Source organism: Anomaloglossus baeobatrachus, chromosome 7 (assembly GCF_048569485.1).
Source record: "Anomaloglossus baeobatrachus isolate aAnoBae1 chromosome 7, aAnoBae1.hap1, whole genome shotgun sequence".
Taxonomy (NCBI): Eukaryota; Metazoa; Chordata; class Amphibia; order Anura; family Aromobatidae; genus Anomaloglossus; species Anomaloglossus baeobatrachus.
In genome coordinates, this window is record NC_134359.1 from 296583336 (window position 1) to 296607984 (window position 24649).

A 24649-nucleotide genomic window follows, 5' to 3' on the forward strand; every position below is an offset into this window, starting at 1 on the left:
ACAATTAAAAGGTGCTAAAAAGTGACCATGTAACATCCTGACCACGTACGGATAGGAACTTGGTTACCCACATCTGTAAACCTCTAATCTGAACATGCACCTGTAATATTGGTAGATAAATAAACCGGTCCTGAAGTGCTCGGGCTGTTCACTATACAGGATGTGACACTTGTGTACAATCGTCAAAACATTTCATCAGATATACAGTATATGAGACCATTAGTACATACAATGTGAAAAAAAGTGTACTACTGTAAGATAATGGTGGAATAATATCTAATAAAAGCGATAAGATATGCAACAAAAAGGCCTTAAATCTATATATACAGGTCACTGGTCAACCAGATAGTAAAATAAAGGAGAGAAATATATAGAGGAAAACAATGTAGGATCACCAGCAAGACGTGTATGTCACACTAGAGAGATCTCAGCACCCTCGTTATTCTGCAAAGTCAAACAATTATCATAGGGTGAGAAAATCAAAAGAATACGGCAGAAAGTTCTTACCATAAGCACTATATTAGCAATGTACGAAAAACAAGACTCACGTGATATGAGGAGGGGTCCTGCGCTTCTCTCTATAGGGGCGTCCAGACTCGGGTGCGTCACTTTACACATAAACCAAACCCCGTGATGACGACTGAGTGATGGGCGGAAATGTAATGAGGCTGTAGAGCGGTATCCACTGTCTGAGTATTGGTCCTCTGCCATCTTGGATTGATATATATTCGGTGCAGGGGTATAATCCTTGCGTCCTCGCTCCTTTACTAACCAGGACATGGCGACTTTCTGTGGTAAGTATCCACTGATGTCACAGCGCAGCGTCACCTCTTCATTTACCCTCATAATCGGAGTGAATATTTCACTGACTGTTGGACGCGCTATAAATATATAAGAAACCAAAAAAAGATTAAAAACCCGAATACATTCATCTTCACTGATCAGTATAACGGCTGCAATAATTGTCGTATTTTGTACTACAGAATCAATAAAATACCAGAATTACAAGAAAAGTAAGAGTCCTTTATTCCAAAGTGTTTCCCTTGTTAATGGTTGGGGACATTGCACAGAAATAAATAAACCCTTAGTAATGTCAACATGACCTCAACATACATGGCTATGGGTACCTATAATAGTAGCTATTTTCCACTGCTCTGCTGTCACACACTATCTGTACTGTCTCTTCAGTGTTTTATGACTTTCTCTATTTATCCTTTTGGCTAAGCTCTGCTGTCCTGTGACTATCCAGATTTATCACAAAATGGCTGCTGCATTCCCTGCTGAGCCACTCTGCACTCTCTCAGGCCTGAAACACACATCCGTGAAAATGCACGCACGTGTAACACGGGCCGTTTTTCAGGTCCGTGATCCGATTTTATGTCCGTTTTTATGGTCCATGTGGCATTCGTGTGTACGGCGTATGCTACCCGCGTGTGCGTGTGTAATGCCCATGTGTGCATGAGATTCGTAACTGACGTGTGTGTGATGCCCATGTGTAATGTTCCGTGTGATGTAAAATGTGGTTGATACATACCCGCAGACAGCAGACAGAGTCGCACGCTGAGAATGAACTCGGGTGAACTTCACCCAACTTCATTGTCATACCGCGGCTCTGTCTGTGTCGTGTACTGATTAGCGGTCACCCGTGAAGGACTCACCGGTGACCACTAATCCCGTGAGTGACTGAAGTGAGCAGCGCGATTAGCACTGCCGTCACTCAGGTTTTCCCTGGCTAGCAGGAGTCCACCCCCACCGTGACCACAACTCACCTGTGACTTCATCGTTGTCACTCGGGCGACTTGCTGTCACAGTTGGAGGATCCAGTGGTGGCCGCGAGTAACCTCAGTGACAGCACAGCTGATCGCTCGGCTCACCTCAGTTTCTGCATGGAGCTGACAGGAGCGGCGGTGTCTTCTGCAGCTCCTGTCACCTTCATGTAGCAGAGCTGGAAGCGACGACGCGGGACCTCCGTGGATTACTCCGGACATGGATGGGTATTTGGGGCTTAATAAACTGGTGAACGAGGGTATTTGTTATTGTTTTTTATTGTAAATAAAGGATTTTTCGTTGTGTGTGTTTATTTACTGTAACTTACAGATTACTCATGGAAGGTATCTCGGGGAGACGCCTGCAATGATTAATCTTGGACTTAGACTAACTCCTTATTACCTCGATTGCCAACGCACCAGGGCAATTCGGGAAGAGCCGGGTAGAGTCCCAGAACTGTCGCATCTAATGGATGCGGCAATTCTGGGCAGCTGCTGGCTGATATTGTTAGGCTGGGGGGGCTCCCCATAACGTGGAGCTCCCCATCCTGAGAATACCAGCCTTCAGCTGTGTGACTTTACCCTGGCTGGTATCAAAATGGGGGGGGACTGCACGTTGTTTTTTTTTAATTATTTATTTATTTTTTTAACTGCACATTATAGACCCGCCCACCGGCGGCTGTGATTGGTTGCAGTGAGACAGCTGTCACTCAGCGTCGGGGCGTGTCTCACTGCAACCAATCATAGGCGCCGGTGGGCGGGGAAAGTAGGGAATACGAGATTGTTTAATGAGCGGCCGGCTTTTTCAAAATAGTAAAAGCCGTCGGAGCAGTGTGAACGCCGCGCCGGTGATCGGGGATCGATAAGTATGAGAGAGGGGGGAGACTGACCGACAGACAGAGAGAGAGACAGACAGACAGAGAGAGACCGACCGACGGACTGAGGGAGATTGACCGACATACACAGGAAAAGAAAGAATGACCGACATCGCTAGAAAAAAGCACAAAACGTACACGGAGCATACGGAGATGCATCCGTGTCACGTACTTGTGCGCACATAACCATTGACTTTCATGGTGTCCGTGTGTGCGTGTTCTGTGCAGAAAACGGACATGCTTCAGTGCAAAACGGAAACACATACGGTTCACAGACACGGACATTATGAAATAACGCACATGTGACCTAAAACATAGATTAACATTGGTGCATGTTTGTCCGTGTCTGCAGTATATACAGAAAGGGAACAAACATGTACGTGTCTAACGGATGTGTGTTTCAGGCCTCACATGTACATGAGAGCTTCTGGTCACAGGGGCAGCGCCTTGCCCTATGGATGTCTGCATACTTTCCGTGGTATCACGCCCCTGTGGGCGTGATAGCACGGAGTCACATGAGCGATGTCCCCGTTGCTCATTCTATCCTGCGCACGTTTACACTTACTATTGCGGCAGGCTTCTCTTCCGGGTTCTCCTTGTCAGTTTCAGACGCGCACTGCGCATGCGCAGTGCGCGTCTGAAGCCGGCGCGTGAACACCCGTAAAAGAAGCCTGCCGCAATGGGCACAGGATAGAATGAGCGACGGTGACGTCGCTCATGTGACTCCATGGTATCACGCCCACAGGGGCGTGATACCACGGAAAGTATGCAGACGTCCATAGGGCAAGGCGCTGCCCCTGTGACCAGAAGCTCTCTAATTTACATAGGAAATATGAAGGTAATAAAATGTTTTTTATTACTTTCATATTATACAATTTTACAACACAGGGATGGGTAGAGAGGTGTAATTAGGGCACACATGCGTCTGCTGATAGGTCAGAACGCATATTCTAGGTGACAGGTTCCCTTTAAAAGTTGTTGCTCTGCTTTTAGGTTTACAGGGTGGTTTTACTAAATTCTGCTGCTTTTTGTGTCTATGGGACAGCTGAGACACCAAAAACCACTACACAGTCAAGGAATGGCCTGTGAGGAAATTGTACATTCCTGGAAAAGAAAATGTCAAATGTATCCCACTGGTTGATCCAAGCAAAATAATTCTGCCACCTCTAGATATAAAGCTGGGGTTGATCAAGAACTTTGTAAAAGCTCTTGATAAAGAGGGTCAGGCTTTCAATCATTTGGTTGCTAGGTTTCCAGAATTGAGCATAGCTAAGTTAAAGGAAGGTACAGTATATTCATTGAACCTCATATCAGGAAATTGCTAGATGATGAAACATTTGAGTCAAAACTCAAGAAGCCTGAGTCATCTGCTTGGTCCTCCGTCAAAGCAATTGTTGATGGCTTCTTGGGTAACAATAAAGATGATGACTGTTTCCATAGTCAACGAGTTATTGCAAAACTGCAAAGAAATGGGCTTTGGAATGTCATTGAAAATTCATTTTTTTACATTCACACCTTGACTTTTTCCCAGAAAACTTGGGTTCTGTTAGTGACGAACAAGGTGAGCGTTTTCACCAGCACATTCTTACCATGGAGAAACGCTACCAAGGACGCTGGAGTCCTGCAATGATGGGCAACTACTGCTGGATGTTTTCTGACTGACTTAGGCTACTTTCACACATCCAGATTTTTGCTCTGCGGCACAATACGGCGTTCTGCCGAAAAACCGCAACCGGCTTTTGTAACGCCGATTGCGGTTTTTTTTTGCATTGACTTACATTAGTGCCTCATTGTGCCGCAGGGGCTTGCGTTCGGTCCGGTTTTTGCCGCATGCGGCAGATGTAGCCGATGCGGCGGCCGGATCGAACGTTCCCTGCAACGTTTTTTGCTCCGGCAAAAAACACCGCATCGCGCCGCATCCGGCCGCTGCGGCGCATTTTTCAATGCATCCCTATGGAGGCCGGATGCGGCGCGATGCGGAAAAAACGCATCCGGTCGCCGCATGCGGTATTTTCCACTGCGCATGCTCAGTAGCATGCCGCAACCGGAAAAAAACGGACCGGCCGCATGTAAAAACTTATGCAAAGGATGCGGTGTTTTCACCGCATCCGTTGCATAGTTTTCACAGTCGGATTGAGCCGCAGGGCTCAAACCGGATGTGTGAAAGTACCCTAAGGCTACTTTCACACATCCGGATTTTTGCTCTGCGGCACAATACGGCGTTCTGCCGAAAAACCGCAACCGGCTTTTGTAACGCCGATTGCGGGTTTTTTTGCATTGACTTACATTAGTGCCGCATTGTGCCGCAGGGGCTTGCGTTCGGTCCGGTTTTTGCCGCATGCGGCAGATGTAGCCGATGCGGCGGCCAGATCGAACGTTCCCTGCAACGTTTTTTGCTCCGGCAAAAAACACCGCATCGCGCCGCATCCGGCCGCTGCGGCGCATTTTTCAATGCATCCCTATGGAGGCCGGATGCGGCGCGATGCGGAAAAAAACGCATCCGGTCGCCGCATGCGGTATTTTCCACTGCGCATGCTCAGTAGCATGCCGCAACCGGAAAAAACCGGACCGGCCGCATGTAAAAACTTATGCAAAGGATGCGGTGTTTTCACCGCATCCGTTGCATAGTTTTCACAGCCGGATTGAGCCGCAGGGCTCAAACCGGATGTGTGAAAGTACCCTTACGGGAAAACCAATTAGATCATTTTGTATCACATATAAGATCCGGTTTTGGGATTGTGAATTAACCCGCCCTGAGGAAGCTGAGATGTGCGACGCGAAATGCGCGTTGGATGGGTCTGGTTGAATTGTGTGACGCAGTTGCGACACTCTTTTAACAATGGGTAAGCAGATGACTTAAGGCTCGATATATTTTTGTACTTTACTATTTATTTATTAGAGCCTGTTCTAAATTCCCATGTCTATGATGAATCTATGAGCGTGCTTCTCTGTCCGACACTCCATGGGTGTTTTTCCCCCTTTAAAGCACTATTTTAATCTGTATGTCCTTTTCATCTTATGTGATTTTTTGTGATTTTGTGCGATTTTTGCTGAAATAAAAATTGTGTATTTTGCCCTTTCAAAGCTCCTGTTCCTTCTGTTTTTTTATGCCATCATGGAGTGGTACTTTTGAGATATAGTGGATAATGATTGAGATGTGTTCTTTGTTCAAATGTTTAATATATCTGCTGGATGTTGTGTAGGGAGACAGCTGAGACTACATACAAAAGGAAAGCCTCATCAGCCCATTTTGCCCAAACAACATGACATTACAATTTGGATTTTGATAGCAATTAAGCTGAAAGTGTATAATTTAATTGCTATTGCTATTATTATGACTTTGAGTCATCATTACGACTTTATGGCATTGATAGTGTAGCTTTTAAGTAGACCTAATAGTTTCTTATCGTCTTTCTTAAGCCGGCTTTACACGCTACAATATATCTTACAATGTGTCGGCGGGGTCACGTCGTAAGTGACGCACATCCGGCATTGTAAGGTACATTGCAGTGTGTGACAGGTACGTGCGATTGTGATTGAACGGCAAAACGTTCATCGCATACACATCGTACCTTTCTCTAGAATTGCACGTCAGATTGTTCATCGTACCCGGGGTAGCGCACATCGCAGTGTGTGACACCCCGGGAACGATGAACAGATCTCACCTGCCTCCTGCGTCTCCCGGCCGGTAATGCGGAAGGAAGGAGGTGGGCGGGATGTTGACATCCCGCTCAGCTCCGCCCCTCCGCTTCTATTGGCCGGCTGCCGCGTGACGTCGATGTAACGCCGAACGTCCCTCTCACTCCAGGAAGTGGACGTTCGCCGCCCACATCGAGGTCGTATGGAAGCCAAGTACGTGTGACGGGGGTTAATCGTATGTGCGGCACGTTCAACAAATTGAACATGCCTCACATACGATGGGGGCGTTGCAAATCGCATATGAAATCGTATGCGAATTTGCAACGTGTAAAGCAGGCTTAAAAATGCTGTGTATCTATTAATTGTGATGTGATAGAAAGAATCCGACTTTTCCAATGAAATCAGCACCCCAAAATGAGTTGAAACCACCCATTTTCAAACTAGATACAGAAAAAAAATGTTTTTGTTGACCAGTGCAATCTTTGCCTTATTTTTTTGTGACACACGAAGATTACGTTTTGTTTAATTTTAATATTAGTTTTTTTTTCCTATACCGTAAGGAACTGTAAATAACATGTTTCTATTTTTTACATTTTTTTTTACAACTGTTAAAAAAAAAAAAAAATTGTGTTCCCCTTTCCAAAAAAATAATGCTTATATAAGGGGATATTTTGTGGGGAGGGGGCATAGATCCAAGCAGTGGTTTAGACTGACGGGGTTTCTTTTTTAAAAGTGTCCGCCTCCACCAGCCAGAATGGCAGCATTTCAAAGGCCAGGAATTTGGAAATCCTGATATTCAGGGCCAGGGGTTGAGGTTGGGTAGGGGATACGTCCTCTTTCTCTCCAGGGTTTGGGGGATTTACTGCTGAACTCTTCCATGGGATGTTGTGGAGATACTCAGTGATGTTGCTGTCACGTCTTCTCTTTGCGGGGAGCCGGGTGGCCCTGTTCATCCTGAACTGGAGAAAGAGGTAGGGATCGCAGCAGAAGAAGGAGCAGGAGGAGCCTCAGGTCTTTCCTGGTTTTTCAGGTGTGTACTCCAATGCAGCTCATGCTTTGCATTCAGATGTCTCATCGTGCAGGTGATGCTTAGGTTAAGAACATTTATGCAATTCTTCAGGCTCTGACGGCACAGAGTGCAAACGACCAGTGTCTTGTGCCAGCACATTGCCTGGAGAAATGCCACACTAGGGAGCTCCTTTGAGCTGGCTTTTGTGTGCTCAGTGTGTTGGCACAGTGGGTGGTAGCAGTCAATGTACTGGCTAGAGTCGGCCTCTGTGCTTTTGTACTGTGCTCTCTCTTTTGCAGTGCAGCAGGGGCAGTGTGACCACCTCTTCCTCCAAACTGTGTACATCACTCAGATGTCATTTCATGGGGGGTCTAGGACTTCATCATCCCCCGCATCATCTTCCACCAAATCCTCAATTCTTCCTTCCATATTGGTCTGCAGAAAGCTGCAGCATTTGGCACCTGTGTTTCGTCATCATCATCAGAGATGTGCTGCGGTGCTCCACTGACCATGTGCACTAGGCCTCCAACGTCTTCATCCTCAAACTGAACAAGTGGTTGGGCATCAGTGCACTCAATCCCGGCCACTTCTGGGGCAGGGCCAGGTGGATGGCCCATGACTTGGGGCTCACACAGCTTGGACTGGGTGGAACACAAAGTGAAGGAATTGGAGGCACACAGCTATCCAATCTAAAACTGCCTCTACTTGTTTTGGCTTCACCATTTGTGCAGTGGTACTGGGGCCTTATAAATTATGTAGAACGTCCTGTCGCCTGCGTACACCAGAGGAGGGTTTTTCATTTAGGCGTGTAGTAGGCACAGACAACCACGTCCTCTCCCTGCAGCAGCAACACCACCAGCAGCACCACGGCTACGTCCCCTATTTGATGGTAACCTCATTCTTTGCACACAAAAAATTACAGAGTATTACATGGACTGTATGTTTAGAGAGAGTACACCCACAGACCCTTATTTAAGAGTACTCTACATAGCCTGGGGCAGAGTGACCACCACAGACCCTTTTTTAAGAGTACCCCACAGTGCCTGGGGCAGAGTGACCACCACAGACCCTTTTTTAAGAGTACCCCACAGAGCCTGGCACAGAGTGGCCACACAGAGGCTTTTGTAAGAGGGCCTCCACTAACCTTTCTTAAGAGGACCACCACAGACCCTTTTTTAAGAGTATCACCACAGATCCTTTTTAAAACTACCACGAAAAAGCTTGCTGCAGAGTGCCCAGCCTGTTTTATGAGTATGCACAGAGAGGTGAATGAGGAGTAACCGAACACATTACCTAAATAGAGCGGTGTCCTATCCTACTCTAGTCAGAGCAAAATGGTGGTGCCACACATGATCCGGTGGTTATACAGGTCGGGTCACATAATGCACCGGTTAATCACAGCCAGCCATGCTAATACTCAGAATGGCTGTGATGACTGCTGAAGTGCCCACATCTGAATAGCTTGTTGATTGACAGTGCTGCAGCCTTTCAACAAGGTTTATTCAGCATTGAACTATGAACTCGAACACAGCCTTCCAGGACAAGTTTGGATTTGAGGTGTCCGGAACAAACCCCGAACTTTACAGTTCAGGTTCACTGATCCCTATTGTTTATACGTTTATAAGACAAACATGATATATGGTAATAAATCATGCCTGCGTTCTCTAAAGGAGTCTGGCCATTTCTGACAGCCAATTCTGCCCCCCACAGCTGCACAATCTCATGTAAACTGTTTACTTTGCAGTGACAGTTTAGAACGTCACTTCAGAGTAAAGTGTGGACTTCCCAGACATTTATAATCTATGGGCAGTCCCGATGTAATTAAACTGCCTGTGAAGGACCTGACATTTTGGCAAGAGTCGGCTCCAAGCTTCCAAGCAGTGGAAACTCAGCATGCCAGTGTGGCTTTTCACAACCCTCCATGACAGTGAAAATATGAGATCTCTCAAGTCTGCAAAAGAACATCTAAACAAGCCTGATGCATGGAAACAAGTCCTGTGGACCAGAACTCTGGCCACAATGATCAAATGTATGTGTGGAGAAAAAAGGGCACAGAATTTCAGGTAAAGAACATCTCGCCAACCATTAAGTATGGGGGTGGATAAATCATGCTTTGGGGTTGTGTTGCAGCCAATGGCACAGGAAATATTTCATGGGTAGAGAGAAGAATGGCTTCAATGACATTTCATCAAATTTGTTATGCAAACATAGTACAATCTGTAAAAAAGCTGAAGTTGAAAAGAGGAGAAAATAGGAGAAATGAGGAGAAAAGAGGAGGAAAGAGGATGGCTTCAACAAATGGATAATAATCCTAAACACATGTCAAAATCCAGAATAGACGACCTCAAAAGACGTAAGCTCTATGGAAGTTCAGTACATGCAAGACAAAAACATTTTGCTGCCTGTATCTGTGCATGTGCCAGAGGTTTTCAGCTCTTGTGTAGAAGTGAAAGCGGCCTGGAACAGCCAAGGGTGAATGCAACACTTATGCTATTTGGATAATAGGGCAAATCATAAAGTACAATAAAAGGATAGCGGACCCATCCAAAACTGTGCTGCCTTCATACATCACCTTTATTGTTTCTGGTTGGTAATTGACAATTTCTAGACAAGCTCTCACCATAGACTTGTATTGGTCCCGTCGTTTGCTGTATGTGATGCTCCAGGCTGGGATGCTGCATTCGGCAGATGAACTCTGCCCCATTATCTCCTATGGATGGTGTGACTGTCAGGCTGGCGGTGCAGATGTACGTGTTGTCAGGCTGCCTCTGTGCATTGGGTATAGTTTTATGTATTTGATCCTCGGTTCCCTTCTTCTTGTACCAGGTCACAGGCAGATTACTGGGGAAATATTGGGAGATTTTGCACTGTAATGTGGCCTTAGTGTTCACATGGAAAACGGGTTGGTCTATTTTTTCAATGATTGGACGCCAGGGCAAATCTGGAAATAAATCACGCAAAAATGACAAATGAGTTAAATGGCTAAAGAAAAAATACAGTATTTGTTATGTGGATAGAAAAGACAAAAACAGTTCTTTCAAACGGATAACTTATAATGTTATGATGACAAATAGCAGCTTTCTTCAATACTAATAATAATTGTCTTCCATCAGGCATCAGGTGTAAAGTGGATCTATCACCAGGTTTCCCAATAAAAATTGTGTACATTAATAGATCTCTTAATTATCCCTAATAGATTCTGGTGAGGCTGGTGTACTTACTTTGAAAATCTATGTCAGAGTGGTTGTATAATCCTGATATTAAAATGACAGTGAGATCTCATGAGTCCCAGTGCCCTCATTTTTCGCCCCTCAGCTAAACTAACAAGCTCCTCAGTGTCTCTCCTTCATGCTGCTGCCGTCTCAGTCTGACTGACAGCTGCAGCTTGTACTGAGCGATATGAGATCTCAGCAGCAGGAGGGACACTGAGGAGCTAGTTAGTCAAGGTGATGGGGTGAAGACTGAAAACACTAGGACTCATGAGTTCTCACTGGACTCATGAAATTCTCATTTTGACATCAGGATTATACAGCCATTCTGACATGGATTTCAAAGTAAGCGCCGAGCAAGTGTTTTAGGGGAACCGTAGATTGAATCTTAGAATGTTTTAATTTGCAATTTTCTGTGTTCTTACCGGTCACACATACCTGTATCATTTAGTTGAGCACTTTGAGGTTCTGCCATAGACTCGTGCTTCCATGTCACCTGCAGAGGAAATCTGAGCTGTGTCTGAGGAATCCTACACTCACTGATGGCGTCATACGCCTCCTCCTCTTCTTCATTCACCTGAAGGATTGTTTTCGATGTCATTACACTATTTTCTTTATTCTTCCTTGTTTTCGATGGCTTCGCACAATTTTCTCCATTTGTCCAAGCTATTTTAATTTTTTTAGGAAAGAACTTTCTTATCTTCACAGAGCAGAGCACCTCGTCTGTGCCACATGGGGTTATAATCGGTGCTTCCTTCAGCTCCGGGGTCACTGAAAAAGAAGGAAAAAGTAGAATAGAATTTAGTGATAAATATTTGACAGGGTGAAAGTCCTACACGCTAAAGAAAGGTGGTAAACCCCAAGGATTCAACCATACGTAATGATTGAAAAAGAGCGATTCGGTCTGATATATAAATATCACAAAATGTTATTAAATTAAAAAAAAGTACTTAAATATAGATACCGAGATTTACAATTGTACTTAAGTGTGGTATTTTGACTTGTACGGACACTGTGATATTCACGTTATAGAAAGATGCTGACAATAAGAAATGAGGAGAGCAAGGGAACCTGACAGCTGATTTATGATGCCTGAACCCCGGGCGGCTGAGGTGGAGTCCGGCTCCGTCATTTCAGGCTGATATGTTTCACTCTGGAATGTTGTGCAGTTTCAGAGAAACCAACCGAGGACAATGCCGCTCTGGTGACTAGTCCAACAGGTGGTTCCTCAGCGTCTTATTCCAGTTGAGTGATAGTTCACTCTCTATATGTGTGTATAGGCAGAAACCTGTCACTGAAGTAAGAGAAGCAGGGAGAAGCCATCAACAAGGACCGGACTATTAGGGGTACTTTACACGTTGCGATATCGCTAGCAATTGCTAGCGATGTCGAGCACGACAGCACCCGCCCCCGTCGCACATGCGATATGTGGTGATCCGTGCCGTAGCGAACATTATCACTACAGCAGCTTCACATGCACTTACCTGTTCAGTGACATCGCGGTGACTGCCGAACAATCCCTCCTTCAAGGGGGAGGTGCGTTTGGCGTCACCGCGACGTCACCGCGACGTCACTAAGCAGCTGGCCAATAGAAGCGGAGGGCCGGAGATGAGCGGAACATAACATCCCGACCCCCTCCTTCCTTCCGCATAGCCAGTGGATGCAGGTAAGGAGATGTTTGTCACTCCTGTGGCTTCACACACAACGATGTGCGCTGCTGCAGGGACGACAAACAACATCGTAATGACATTATGAAAATGAACGCCGTTACACAGATCAGCGATTTTTTACGCTGATGCGCTCGTTCATCGTCGCAACTAGGATTTACACGTTGCGATGTCGTTACCAGCGCCGGATGTGCGTCACTAACGTCGTGACCCCGACGATATATCGGTAATGATGTCGCAACGTGTAAAGCACCCCTTAGACTTTAAATGTGTTGTTTTCTTTGAAAGTCTGCAGCATTTTAGAGTAAAACCTACCTACCACAAATGACGGGTGCAGTGTCTAATACATGGTACCTGTATTTCAGCTGTCAGGTTCACTTTCTGAATTCTGTCCACCTTAGAAAACACATTTTCGTTCACCAATTTACAATTTAATAAAGTCCTGGAAATCACAGACAAGAAACTGACAGATATCAGAGATTCTGAACAAAACCGGACTAATGGCCTGAACAGCTAGGGCTGGTGACAGCGTTGCATAAACCTGTGACAGATGGCCAAGTAGTAGAAGACCTCAGCTGCTAAGCAGGAATATAGACGACTGTAAAACAGGGTTGCTGGAGGCCGGTGGCAGACAGGTAGCAGAGTTACTGACCACAGGCAGAAGCCAGAAGACTCTCAGGAGTAGCAGGGATGTTTGGCCAAAGGCAGACACGAGACAGAAGGTCCAAGACCTGGGACAGTTTGCAAAAAGGACTCTGGAGTTCACAGAAGCCACGATGCACCACAACAAATTGACTCAGTTCAGTTCTTCAGAGCTCCACAAACAGGGTAAGTCTCCATCAATCCCAGAGCCCAGATGTGAGTCCAAGGAGCCCTGAAAGCATCACTCCAGCATTTTTTTTCAGCTCTGTATTGGCACATTAAATGTAAGCCCCTGCCCCCAGTCATACACTCACCTTGAAGGAACAAGAGAAACAGAGTATTTGCGTGCAATTATATTAGTTTTAATAGAAATCGTTACAAGTACATGTAAAAAACATTTAAGAAGCATAGACCTGGGAAAAATACATCAGATCCCCATGAATCACCTAACATATCAAAAATGAACATAATCAGGAAAGAGATTCCGGTATGCAGGTGATATGGCAGCTAAATGCGGCTATATATAGTGTGGCCTACTCCACAGAGGATAGGGAGGCTATACACAAAGATGTATTATAGAATATATCAGAGTAGCCACCTATTATTGGTATATGGATCTTACACCTACCCAAAGGGTACTAGATAAAGACATGGTCAAAGAAGTGTGCTTTCCCCGTTCTGGATGTTTGCACTACTATCACTTTAACCTTTTCCTTACTTACCTGCCTGCTCCTTCTGTCCGTCACCAGGGGGGGCGGGGGTGTGCAGCCTCTGGCTGTCACCTGCGATCTGCATTCGCTATGGGCGCGGTGTGGCGTGCTGGAGCGCTGGCACTCTGTACGTCCCTCCCGTTTAGTTAAAACTAATATAATTGCACGCAAATACTCCATTTCTATTGTTCCTTCAATTGTTTCTTGGAGTGTGCAGTCTCTGGGACTTGCTGGTGGGTTAACTTATTCCCTTTACCAGTATGACCCTCTAGAGACCATAAGGTTTAACCATGAGGCTTCTTGTTTGGATACACTCACCTTGCAGCATCTTCGCCTTTTACCGGTCCCGTGGTGCCATCTTGTGCCACAAGGTCTCAGTGCCACTCCATTAGAGCTAGAATGAGGCCAGAACAAGCGTCTCATAGAGTTACAATGATTTGTGACCTCCGGCGCCTCCAAGAAACCCTGGAGCTGCCAACAGGTCACAAATCCCTGAGACTGATCAGAGCGGCAGCGATAGAAGATAAAGCCACCAGAAGGCGAGTATGAGACCGGGGACTTAGATTTAAAGCACTACTCCAGCGGACAAATTAAAAAAACGCCAGGGTGGGGCTTTAAATAGGCCAAGTAAGTTCATCACATTGAAACACACCAGGCTACTTGCAAGGTCTAACATGGAGCAGAGACCAAACCAGGGGCAGGAGTGTAATAATAGTTTTCCCTCTGAGGGGGCTGCTGTAGAGAAATTAAACATACCTTGGTAGGTAAATTAACACTCAATCACTGAGGGATTCTGACAATTAGACACTTTATGATCTGCTGTTTCTAGGGACCCTTCTGTCATGGCCGTCTCCCTGCATTTAGAGACTTGTGACAGAATCTGGGCCAGAGTCTCACATTGCCATCTGAGACTCCTCATATTAAACATATTTTCCTTTCTTTTGGTGCTTCTAGGGTTAATGTTGGTTTTCCTTTCCAGCAGCTTCTGATTCCTCACTTCACAAGCTTCTGGTTTCACCACTCCCTTCCCCTATATATACTTTTATCTCCCAGTAGAGGCCACCAGTTATTCTGATACATTCTGAAGCTAGGCCTGGAGGTGGAAGTAGCTGCTGAGCCCTTTGTTATTGGAAGCAGTGTAGGCTGCAATCCTGGTGTCTGACTGGAGTCGTGAAGTTGGACTTTTTCTTTTGCTGTTTCCCCTGTCTGTTGTACCTTCCCTTCATGTTGTTTTAGTGCAGTGGTGGGACTAGCCATCCTCACCTGTCAGCTCATTAGCCAGGGTTATCGCAGGGCTTTCTAGGATTTCAGGAATCTTGCTCGGCAACAGGTGCGGAACCTTTATAGGGTTTGCTGGGAGTGCAGGTTGCAGCTGCAGGTGAGTGCAGAAGGTGTCCTATCATCCCCCTCCCTAGCACCAGGGCCCACCATTCTTAAAGTGTGTACCCCTCGTTTGTTGTGTGTTTCACCATACGCTGGACATCCCCTAGTCCATGACACCTTCTATCAAGAAGGTGTAAAGGTGATCGAGTCCCCACTACAATGTAACATGTATGATTATGTAAATTGTAGCGTGTTGTGTTCTGTAAATGTGTTAACAATGTGTAGAAAAGTATATCATATTAAGCTTTAGATTAAGTTGTAACAGATATAGCAGACTGAGGAATGTAGTGGGAGGTAAAAGTTTAGGATGTCATTTATAGGAATAGAAACAGTTAATGTCAGGTTCAGCTCACTGGGGTGTGGGAGTTAGTGCTGAGCAGAGTGAGACATTTTCTGGTTACAGAGAGAGCTGAGAGTCAATGAGAGGAGTGACAGATGGCCGGTGGGTTGGTTAGGGAGACGGGCCTTGTGAGGTGCCAGTTCTACATGATGGTTTGAGGAGTAAAGACATTGCTTAGAGTGAGGGCTGGCCAGGAAACCCTAAGGTAACCTCATAAGGTCCATAGGCTACGGCTCACCCTGGCGGGCTCAGGGAAGTTGTGCGACTAGACAGCCATCAGGGCACCGAAGCGGACAGCGGTGAGAAGACGAGTGGGGATAACGAGACACTGGTCTGGCAGCTTGAGAATGAGATCCAAGATAGTGGGGATAGGCTGAAAGGGAGTGTCCCAGAATACAGAGACAGCAGAACTGTAGGAGTAAGGCCACGACTGTCATAATAGTGAAAAGGATAAACTGTTCAAGTTTGGTTTGCCAAGAGAACTCCGGTATCTCGTGTATTACTGCTGCGTCTATGACAGGGACCGGCAGCGGGGTGATGGACACTGCACATGAAGAGAATGGTAAGTGTTACACACCCCACCCAAAGTGATAGACACATACCGACTCCCTCTGGCGTAGGAGTATGGAGCACCCACGGGCCGGCGTCCGTACCTTCCTTCATAGGGAATGTCCAAAGCAAATAATTCCTTCACTAAAGCCCGCTTTACACGCTGCAATGTATCTTACAATGTGTCGGTGGGGTCACGTCGTAAGTGACGCACATCCGGCATCGTAAGGTACATTGCAGTGTGTAACAGCTACGTGCGATTGAATGGTAAAACGTTCATCGCATGCACGTCGTTCATTTCTCATGAATTGTCAGATTGTTCATTGTACCCGGGGTAGCACACATCGCAGCGTGTGACACCCCGGGAACGATGAACAGATCTTACCTGCGTCCTGTGGCTCCCGGACGGTAATGCGGAAGGAAGGAGGTGGGCGGGATGTTTATGTCCCGCTCAGCTCCGCCCCTCCGCTTCTATTGGCCGGTGTGACGACGCTGTGACGCCGAACGTCCCTCCCACTCCAGGAAGTGGCCGTTCGCCGCCCACATCGAGGTCGTATGGACGGGTAAGTACGTGTGACGGGGGTTAAGCGTTTGTGCGGCACATTCAACAAAATTGAACGTGCCGCACATACGATGGGGGCGGTTACGATCGCATACGATATCGTATGCAGAATCGTAACATGTAAAGCAGGCTTTACTCTTTATCCAAACGTTCAGCAGCTCTTCATTATATTCTGTACATTAGTTCCTCACTATTTAATCACTGCTGCTATAGACAGGTGCTGGCTGTATAACACAGCCAGCAGCTGCCCTGTGTGGATTTGTTGGGAGTGGTTGCAGTTTTTTAGGAGGCTCCTTACAACCACTCCCTTTGTGACGTTCATGTTGAAATGGCTAATGAGGTTTTCCAGTTTTATCTATGTCGCCATTTTGATCACCAGAAAGAAGGGGATGTGACACTTGATGGAAAATTGTACCCCGATCACACTTTATCCTAGAAAAAAAGCAATCAGTAAAAAGTTCTTATCACTAGCACTACATTAAGAATGTATGAAATACAAGACTCACGTGATATGAAGAGGGGTCCTGCGCTTCTCTCTATAGGGGCGTCCAGACTCGGGTGCGTTACTTTACACATAATCCAAACCCCATGATGACGACTGAGTGATGGCCTGAAATGTAATGAGGCTGTAGAGCGGTATCCGCTGTCAGAGTATTGGTCTGGTGTCCTCTTGGATTGATACATATTCTCGTGTACAGGGGAATAATCATTGCGTCCTCGCTCCTTTACTAACCAGGACATGGTGAGGTTTTGTGGGAAGTATCTGCTGATGTCACAGCGCAGCGTCACCTCTTCATTCAGCCTCATAATCGGAGTGAATATTTCACTGACTGTTGGGCGGCTAGGAAGACCTATAAATATAGACAAAACCAGAACTGGAGAGTAAAAACCTGAATACATCCGTCATCACTGATTATTTTACTATTTAGTAGTGTGTGCACTGAGTGCGTTCTAATGTCTTCTGCCTTTTCCCTCACTGCTCCGATGATCTCTTGCACCATGTGATCACATTAATGACCTGCCGACTCACACAACAACTTATGAGTGGACTGGAGGTCACCTTCTTATTGAGGCTCTAACAGGTTAATAATCCTCGACAGCGTATCCCCTGTGTACACAGCACCTGTGCTCCCGAGAACAATGGCAGCTTGTGTGCTCTGAGTGATCTATCACAGATTGTTCGGGGTACATATGAAGAGTGGACAGCTTGTATAATCTGGCTATAAATCAACAGCCAACCTCAGTTGAGGGCCATTTAACAACCTTTAGTAGTGTCAGTGTGATCTCAACATACACTTAACCCTAAAGTGTTGGCCCCCTTGAAAGTGTTCCAGAAAATGAAGTATTTCTCTAAGAAAATGATTGCAATTACACGTTTTGTTATACACACGTTTTTTATCCTTACTGTATTGGAACAACACAAAAAAACTGAGGGGAAAAAAGGCAAATTGGACATATTCATATAATTTCATACAATAAAATTTCAAACAAAACCACAAAAATGGACCGGAAAAAATTGTTGTCACCCTCTACTTAATATTTGGTTGCTCGCCCTTTACCCTTTGGAATAAATAACTGCAATCAGTCGCTCCCTATAACTGTCCACAAGCTTCTTACCCCTCTCACCTGGAATTTCAGACTCTTCTTTATAAATTTTCCCAGGTCTCTCATATTTGAAGGTGTCTTCTCTGTTCTTCTCCCAACAGCAATTTTTAGATTTCTCCACAAGTGTCAATGGGATTAGGATAAAGACTCATTGCTGCCACTTCAGAACTCTCCAGCACTTTGTTTCCATCCATTTCTGGTCTTGAAGTTTTTGGAGTCATTGTCCTGCTGGAAGACCAATGACCTTGGACGCAAACCCAGCTTTCTGACACTGGGCACTACCTTGCCACCCAAAATCCATTGGTAATCTTCAAATTTCATGATGTCTTGCACACAGTCAGGTCAACCAGTGCCAGAGGCAGCAAAACAACCCCAAACATCTGTGACCTCCACCATGTGTGACTATAGGTACCGTGTTCTTTTCTTTTTAAGCCTCATTCCATTTTCGGTAAACAGTAGAATGAGGCACTTTACCAAAAAGCTCTATCTTGGTCTCATTTGTCCACAAGACATTTTCCCAGAAGAATTTTGGTTGCTCATGTACATTTTGGCTTTTTATGTCTCTGTGTGAGCAGTGGGGTCCACCTGGGTCTCCTTCATAACGTTTCATTTCATGCAGATGTGGATGGGTAGTTCACGCTGACACTGATTCACCCTGAGCCTGCAGGATGGCTTGAATTTCTTTGGAACTTGATTGGGGCTTATCCACCATCCGGACTATCCTGTGTTGCAACCTTTCATCAGTTCTATGCTGTCCACATCCAGGGAGATTAGCTACAGTGCCCTGGGTTGTAAACTTCTTGATTATGTTGCGCACCATAGATAAAGGAACATCAAGATTTCTGGAGATGGACTTGTAACCTTGAGACTGTGGATATTTTTCAACAACTTTGGTTCTCAAGTCTTCAGACAGTTCTCTTCTTTTTTTTCTTTTCTCCATTCTTAGTGTGGCACACACAGACACACAATGCAAAGAAGGCGTCAACGTATCCCCTTTTTATCTGGTTTCAGGTGTGATTTTCATATTGCCCACACCTGTTACTTGCCATAAGTGAGTTCGAACGTGCATTACATGCTTGAAACAATGCTGTTAACGCCCAGGTTTGGAAAGGCCCCAACAATTTTGCCTGGACCATTTGGGGATTTTTGTTTGAAATTATGTCCAATTTATTTTTTTTCTCTGTTTGAGTGAGTTTGAAACAGCATCATTTGCTTGAAACAAAAAATTTTACCCACAACTTTGGAAAGGTACCAACAATTTTGTCCACCCATTTTTGGTGTTTTGTTTGGAAATTATTTACAATTTGCCTTTTTATTTTCTCTGGGGGTTTTTTTGTTTTGTTTTGTATTGTTCCAATACACAGAATGTAAATAAATATGTGTGTGACAAAATGTGGGTTATAACAATAAGTTTCTAGGAGAAATATTTTATTTTCTGGAACAATTTCAAGGGAGTCAACGCTTTCGGCCATGACTGTACATTGCTATGAGTAAAGGACTAGTAGCTGTTTCCACTGCTGTGCTGTCACACTTTATCTGTATAGTTTCTTCACTGTTTTATGACTTTCTTTCCTTATCTTTTTGATTAAGCTCAGCCGTATATTCACTATCCAGATTCATCACCTAATGGCTGCTGCATTCCCTGCCTCTGCTTTTATACAGGCTATGATAGATCCTCATTATTGGCTGTGCCTCGCCATGTGATTTGATATCTGCATGGCTTATGGAGAAACCTGTACGCCTCTCCTGAGCTTATGTGAGCCTTCTTTGGCTATCGTAATTTTACAAATTTAAAATATACTTGGTCCCTAAAATTCTTTACAAATTTAATTTGCAGCCAATCAATTAGCTCATCTCTACCTACCCGGCTCCATATTACATTACAATACAAAGGAGAAAAAAAACAACAATAAAGCCCATGTCCAAAATTGATTTCGAAAGTTTTTTTTTAATTTTTATTGGGGATCAAGTAGTAGCATGGATTTACAAAACAAACAAAAAGCATCTAACAAAAGGGTGCACATCCAGGATGTAAAATGCTGAGGTTCCCACTCCTGGATGGCGTTCACCACTGTGATTTTTAAATTGCATCCAGGATATGCGTCCTTTTATTATATGTTTTACGGGGTTTTTGCATGTTTTGGCAATCCAAGTTACTACTTGATCCTCAATAAAAAAATTACAAAATAATTTTCCCACATGGGCTGTATAGTCGTTTGTTTTCTTCTTTTCATTGGATGTTTCTTCGATTCCCCGACCTTTGCCAATAGAGTCTCATAACTTTCGGTGGGTTTATTTATGACTATGCACCACGTGATATTCAGTTCTCTTGGCAGGAGGTGATAAACAGGTTACTGATGAGCCGCTACTAAGATATAGATATATCACAACATTTGTTATGATCAGTTATGGTTTATGAAATAAACATTAAAATGACAGTTACTGTTTAATGATGTCATATCTGGTTGCTAATTGTAAATGGCTAGAGAATAACTCACGAGAGACATGTATTGGTCCCGTCGTTTGCTGTATGTGTTGCTCCAGGCTGGGATGCTGCGCTCTGCAGATGTACTCCGCTCCATTATCTTCTATGGTTGGAGTGACTGTCAGGCTGGTAGTGCAGCTGTACGTGTTGTCTGGCTGCCTCTCTGCAGTGGGGGCAATAGACCACACCTGATCCAGATTTAGATTTCCCTTCCTCTTCTTGTGCCAGGTCACAGTGAGATTATTGGGGAAATATTGGGAGATTTTGCACTGTAATGTGGCCTTAGTATTTACAAAGAAATCTGGTTTCACTATTTCTGCAATGTCTGGACGCCAGGGCAAATCTGGAAATAAATCACATAACAATGACCGATGATTGATACAGCTAATAAAAAAAACCTGTAGATACAAAAGATAAAACTGATTTCTCTCAAGCTGAAAACTTGTAATCTCTGACTGTAAAGATGATGACAAATAGCAGCTTTCTACACTGTAAAGTGGATCTGTCACCAAATTCCACAATACAAATTATATGCCTTAGTAGATCTCTTGATGATCCCTAATGAATCCTGATGAGGTTTGTGTATGTAGGAGAGTGGGTCTGACCTGCCATCCCCTGAAGACGTCTCGACTGTTACAAGAATGTATAAAGTGTATTTCTATGTATTGTAATGCTAGGATGTGCAAATCCTTTATATGTGTGGCTATGACGCAGTACTGCCAGCTACCATTAGGTGTCACTGGTCCTGGGCTCCCTAGCTGGAAGAGGAGGCTCAGGCATGAGGTATAGTGGCAGCACTGAAAGTGTTAGCTAAGAAGACCAGGCCCTCATGAAGCGGATGTAGTGGGAAATATTTCCTGGTTAGAGTGATCTAAGGGGAAAACCTTTCTCCTTGCAGAGACTGACAAACCAATCTGGCTGCCAGTGAGGAGACTATAGCTGCAATGCTCCTCTGTGAAATATGTAAATTGTCTCTTCAGGGAGGAAGGAGATGAACTCTATTGCCACCTATTGGAAGTAGCAATCCTAAAAGTCAAGCGTGAGAAAGAATCAGTTCAAGGAACAGATGGATCAGAGTGTAGTGTGGAGGAGAACAGGCCAAGAATGTGCAGGAGGGGATGTCAAGGTGACAGAAACGGACTACAGCTTCAGTGAGGTCAATAGAGAGACCAAAGACCGCCCCCTTGCCAAGCAGGCTGCTGTTAATAGTGCGGACAGATGGCAGGGTTGGTGTTAACTGACAGGCCACACTGACACTTCAGGACCAAGGATTTAGGAGTTGTCTTCTTTCTATAGAGCCGTGCAAACTAGTCTAGCCATGGAGTCAGATGTTTAGAAAGCTAGGGGAGAGATGAAGCGCCCTCATTGGTAGCCGTAATGGAGGAATTGGGAAGTACCATGAGTTTAATGCCTATTGAGAATTGGAGCACAACATGTAACAATGTCTAAACCGTGTGTTCAGTAAAGCAGATGAAGTTTTGAACCAATGTGGACTCATCTCTAGTAACACTGAATGTGACCTCACACGGTATGAACAAGATCCAGAAAGGGCGGCTGATGGCTGGGACATCCCGCTGTAATCAGGTACAACCTCCACACCCACGCCACCAACCACGCAATTCCTCGTGTCTGTAGCGTGCCGGGTCAGGTTGAGGATTGTCGCCCTCGCCCACAACTACTGCCCCTGGCTACGTTACATTTACATACTTTGAAAATCCATGTAACAATGGCTGTATAATCCTGATATTATAATAGGCATTGTATGAGCCTCTTGAGAGCTCAGGAGTCAGTGGTATTCGGTTTGCACTCTCCCAGCCTCATTGACAAGCTCCTCCACGTCCTTCATCCCTGCTGCTACTGTATCTTCCTCGCTCCTTGACAGTTGCAGCTTGTTCAGCCATCATCTGCTGGGAAAGATGCAGGCTTGGCTTGCGAGCCTACATCAAAGTCAGGAACCTGAAATATATTGTAACTGTATGTGATACTGTATGTTGAGAAGGGTTTTAATATTTGGCAGTGAACTCTAAGCACATATGAGACGGTCCAGCACGACAGTGCACTATGTGCGTCTGTTAACTTTAGAGAGGGCACTAAAGTCTGTGTAATGCATTGTTTTTATGGACGTTTTATATAAGTTTTTGTCCACTTTGATTCCTCCAGTGGACGTCCATTACGCGTTCTCATACTCCTATTTTCTATAGGTATTGATCTACTTGGTTACCATGTTCCATTCTCAGTTTCTTTTAGTTATGTTGACCTCTGCCCCTGAGGGATTCCAGTATTGGTGGCATCGGTTCTCCATTAGTGACATCCGTCTACTATTGACCATTAGTGACATCCGTCTACTATTGACCACAGTCTTCTGGATAGTGTTGTGCCTATACTAGAACGAATACCCCTATACTCTCTATCCACTATACTCCACACCATTTTTTTTTAGCTAAATATTTTTATCACCTTTGTGTTTACATTTTCATGTCTCAAAACTCCATAAACAAAATTGAAAACAAATTTTAGGTCAAACCATCGGTAAAGCATATTGTTCATCCAGCACATGAGACAGAGTGATGTCACTTCTGGGGCCCCGGTGCTGGTGCTGCCCTAACTCTGTACTGACCCTTCTCAGGCCTTATGTACCTAACGATTCTACCCAGAAGTATCTGGTGTAAATCCACAGAGCAGGACCAAGGTATCAGTATCCTTATAATATGACATGTAAGTGGTCGTCCTCCGTCTTATCCTACTACCTTGTCCTGCTGGTCCCAAAAGAACAATTAATAAAGCAGAACACCCATCTCTGGTGGTCGCTATTACTGCAGAGGTGGAAGAGAACTGCAGTGTGTAAATCTGCTATTACTGCGCTCGGCCGTGTGATCACTGGTGTGTACAGGGCTCTACCTTTTACACAGAGATCCTGGTGCTGAGGAGGTGTCATTGATTCATGCTCCCAAGTCACTCGCACTCCGGAGGAGAAATAATCCCAGGGAACTTCACATTCACTTGTAGCATCACATGTCTGGTTACCGTCCGTCTGTATCAGTTTTCTGGTGGAAGGTAGCGGTTTATCCCCTCCATTTGTCCAGGAAATCTTAATATCTGATGGGTAAAACTTTTTAAACTTGGTGCGGCACCGCACTCTGCCTGCTTCACTGAGTGTGAACTTCACCGGCTTCTCCATCTGTGGAATCACTGGGAGAAAAAAGAGAAAAAAATATTATAGTGAATAAAATAAAATCAATTTATTTCTTAAGCATTTTTGGTATCTCTGGTTCCGCAGCGGATGCAGGGAGCGGTGACAGCGGTGAGCGGCACTACATCCGCTGCAGCTCCCTGAATGAGCGGAGTACAGAGATGTCAGTGAGCGCTCCTCACCCTGGGATCAGCATTTCCAGATGAAGCCCCATAAACCCCTCGAGCCGTACAGCATTTTACGTATACAGTATAGCACCATTAATTCCGCAGCACTTTACAGATATCATCACTGTGCCACTTCGAACGTGTTACCAACATTTATTTTTGTATCATTTCATTCAAAAATGTGTTATACATTTGGTGTAAAACCTTCTGCTCACCTCTGGTCAGGGCTTTCCCTGTGCTTCGTTCTATCGCATCCTTTAGGCTGGGGTGTGAGACTTTACAGATAAATTCGAGGTCCTCAGGCTGTGATGTGGCTGTGAAGGATAATGAAGCCGAGCAGGAGTAGGAGTTATCTGCTGACCTCTCTGGTGTAGAAGATAATTTGTACAGGTAACTAGGGCACAGTGTCACAGAGACCCCCGTCTTCTTGTACCAGGTCACCATCAAGTTATCTGGGAAAAACTTTGAGATTTTGCAAGTGACTGTGGTCTCTTTGCCCATTTGCAGGATCAGAGGCGACATCTCCACAATTTTTGGACACCATGGGTAATCTAGAAAAAATGAATGATAGAATTAGACAAATGTTATCACATATATATGGTAACAGTTATTGCAAATGTGTTTTTTTTTTAAAGAGGTTGTTTCAAGAACTACCGTGCATGTGCGTTATATGGAATTATGGGCATCACATAGGGATCCCTACTATGTATGGGCCAGAAGTAAGAACCGCTGTGGTGGACTTGGCCTTACGTCTGAACATTCAATTGAATGTCAGTGGTTATATTTCTGAGACATCACAATTTGCTTATTTCCAAAATATGTCAAGCCTCAACCACATAGTAATATGAAAA

At 44.9% G+C, this 24649-nt stretch overlaps 1 protein-coding gene across 1 annotated transcript in view; it reads right to left on the reverse strand.

The window, feature by feature from the left end:
• Positions 1-24649, reverse strand: part of LOC142245622 (uncharacterized) — a 66334-nt gene that overhangs the window by 8523 nt on the left and 33162 nt on the right. Inside the window, exons 9-15 of the mRNA XM_075318486.1 lie at positions 24014-24349; positions 23340-23630; positions 20455-20784; positions 16858-17202; positions 10937-11269; positions 9910-10230; positions 549-881 (exon numbers count right to left, since the gene is read on the reverse strand). Of these exons, the coding sequence (XP_075174601.1) occupies positions 549-881; positions 9910-10230; positions 10937-11269; positions 16858-17202; positions 20455-20784; positions 23340-23630; positions 24014-24349 (2289 nt within the window). The remainder of the gene's footprint in view (positions 1-548; positions 882-9909; positions 10231-10936; positions 11270-16857; positions 17203-20454; positions 20785-23339; positions 23631-24013; positions 24350-24649) is intronic.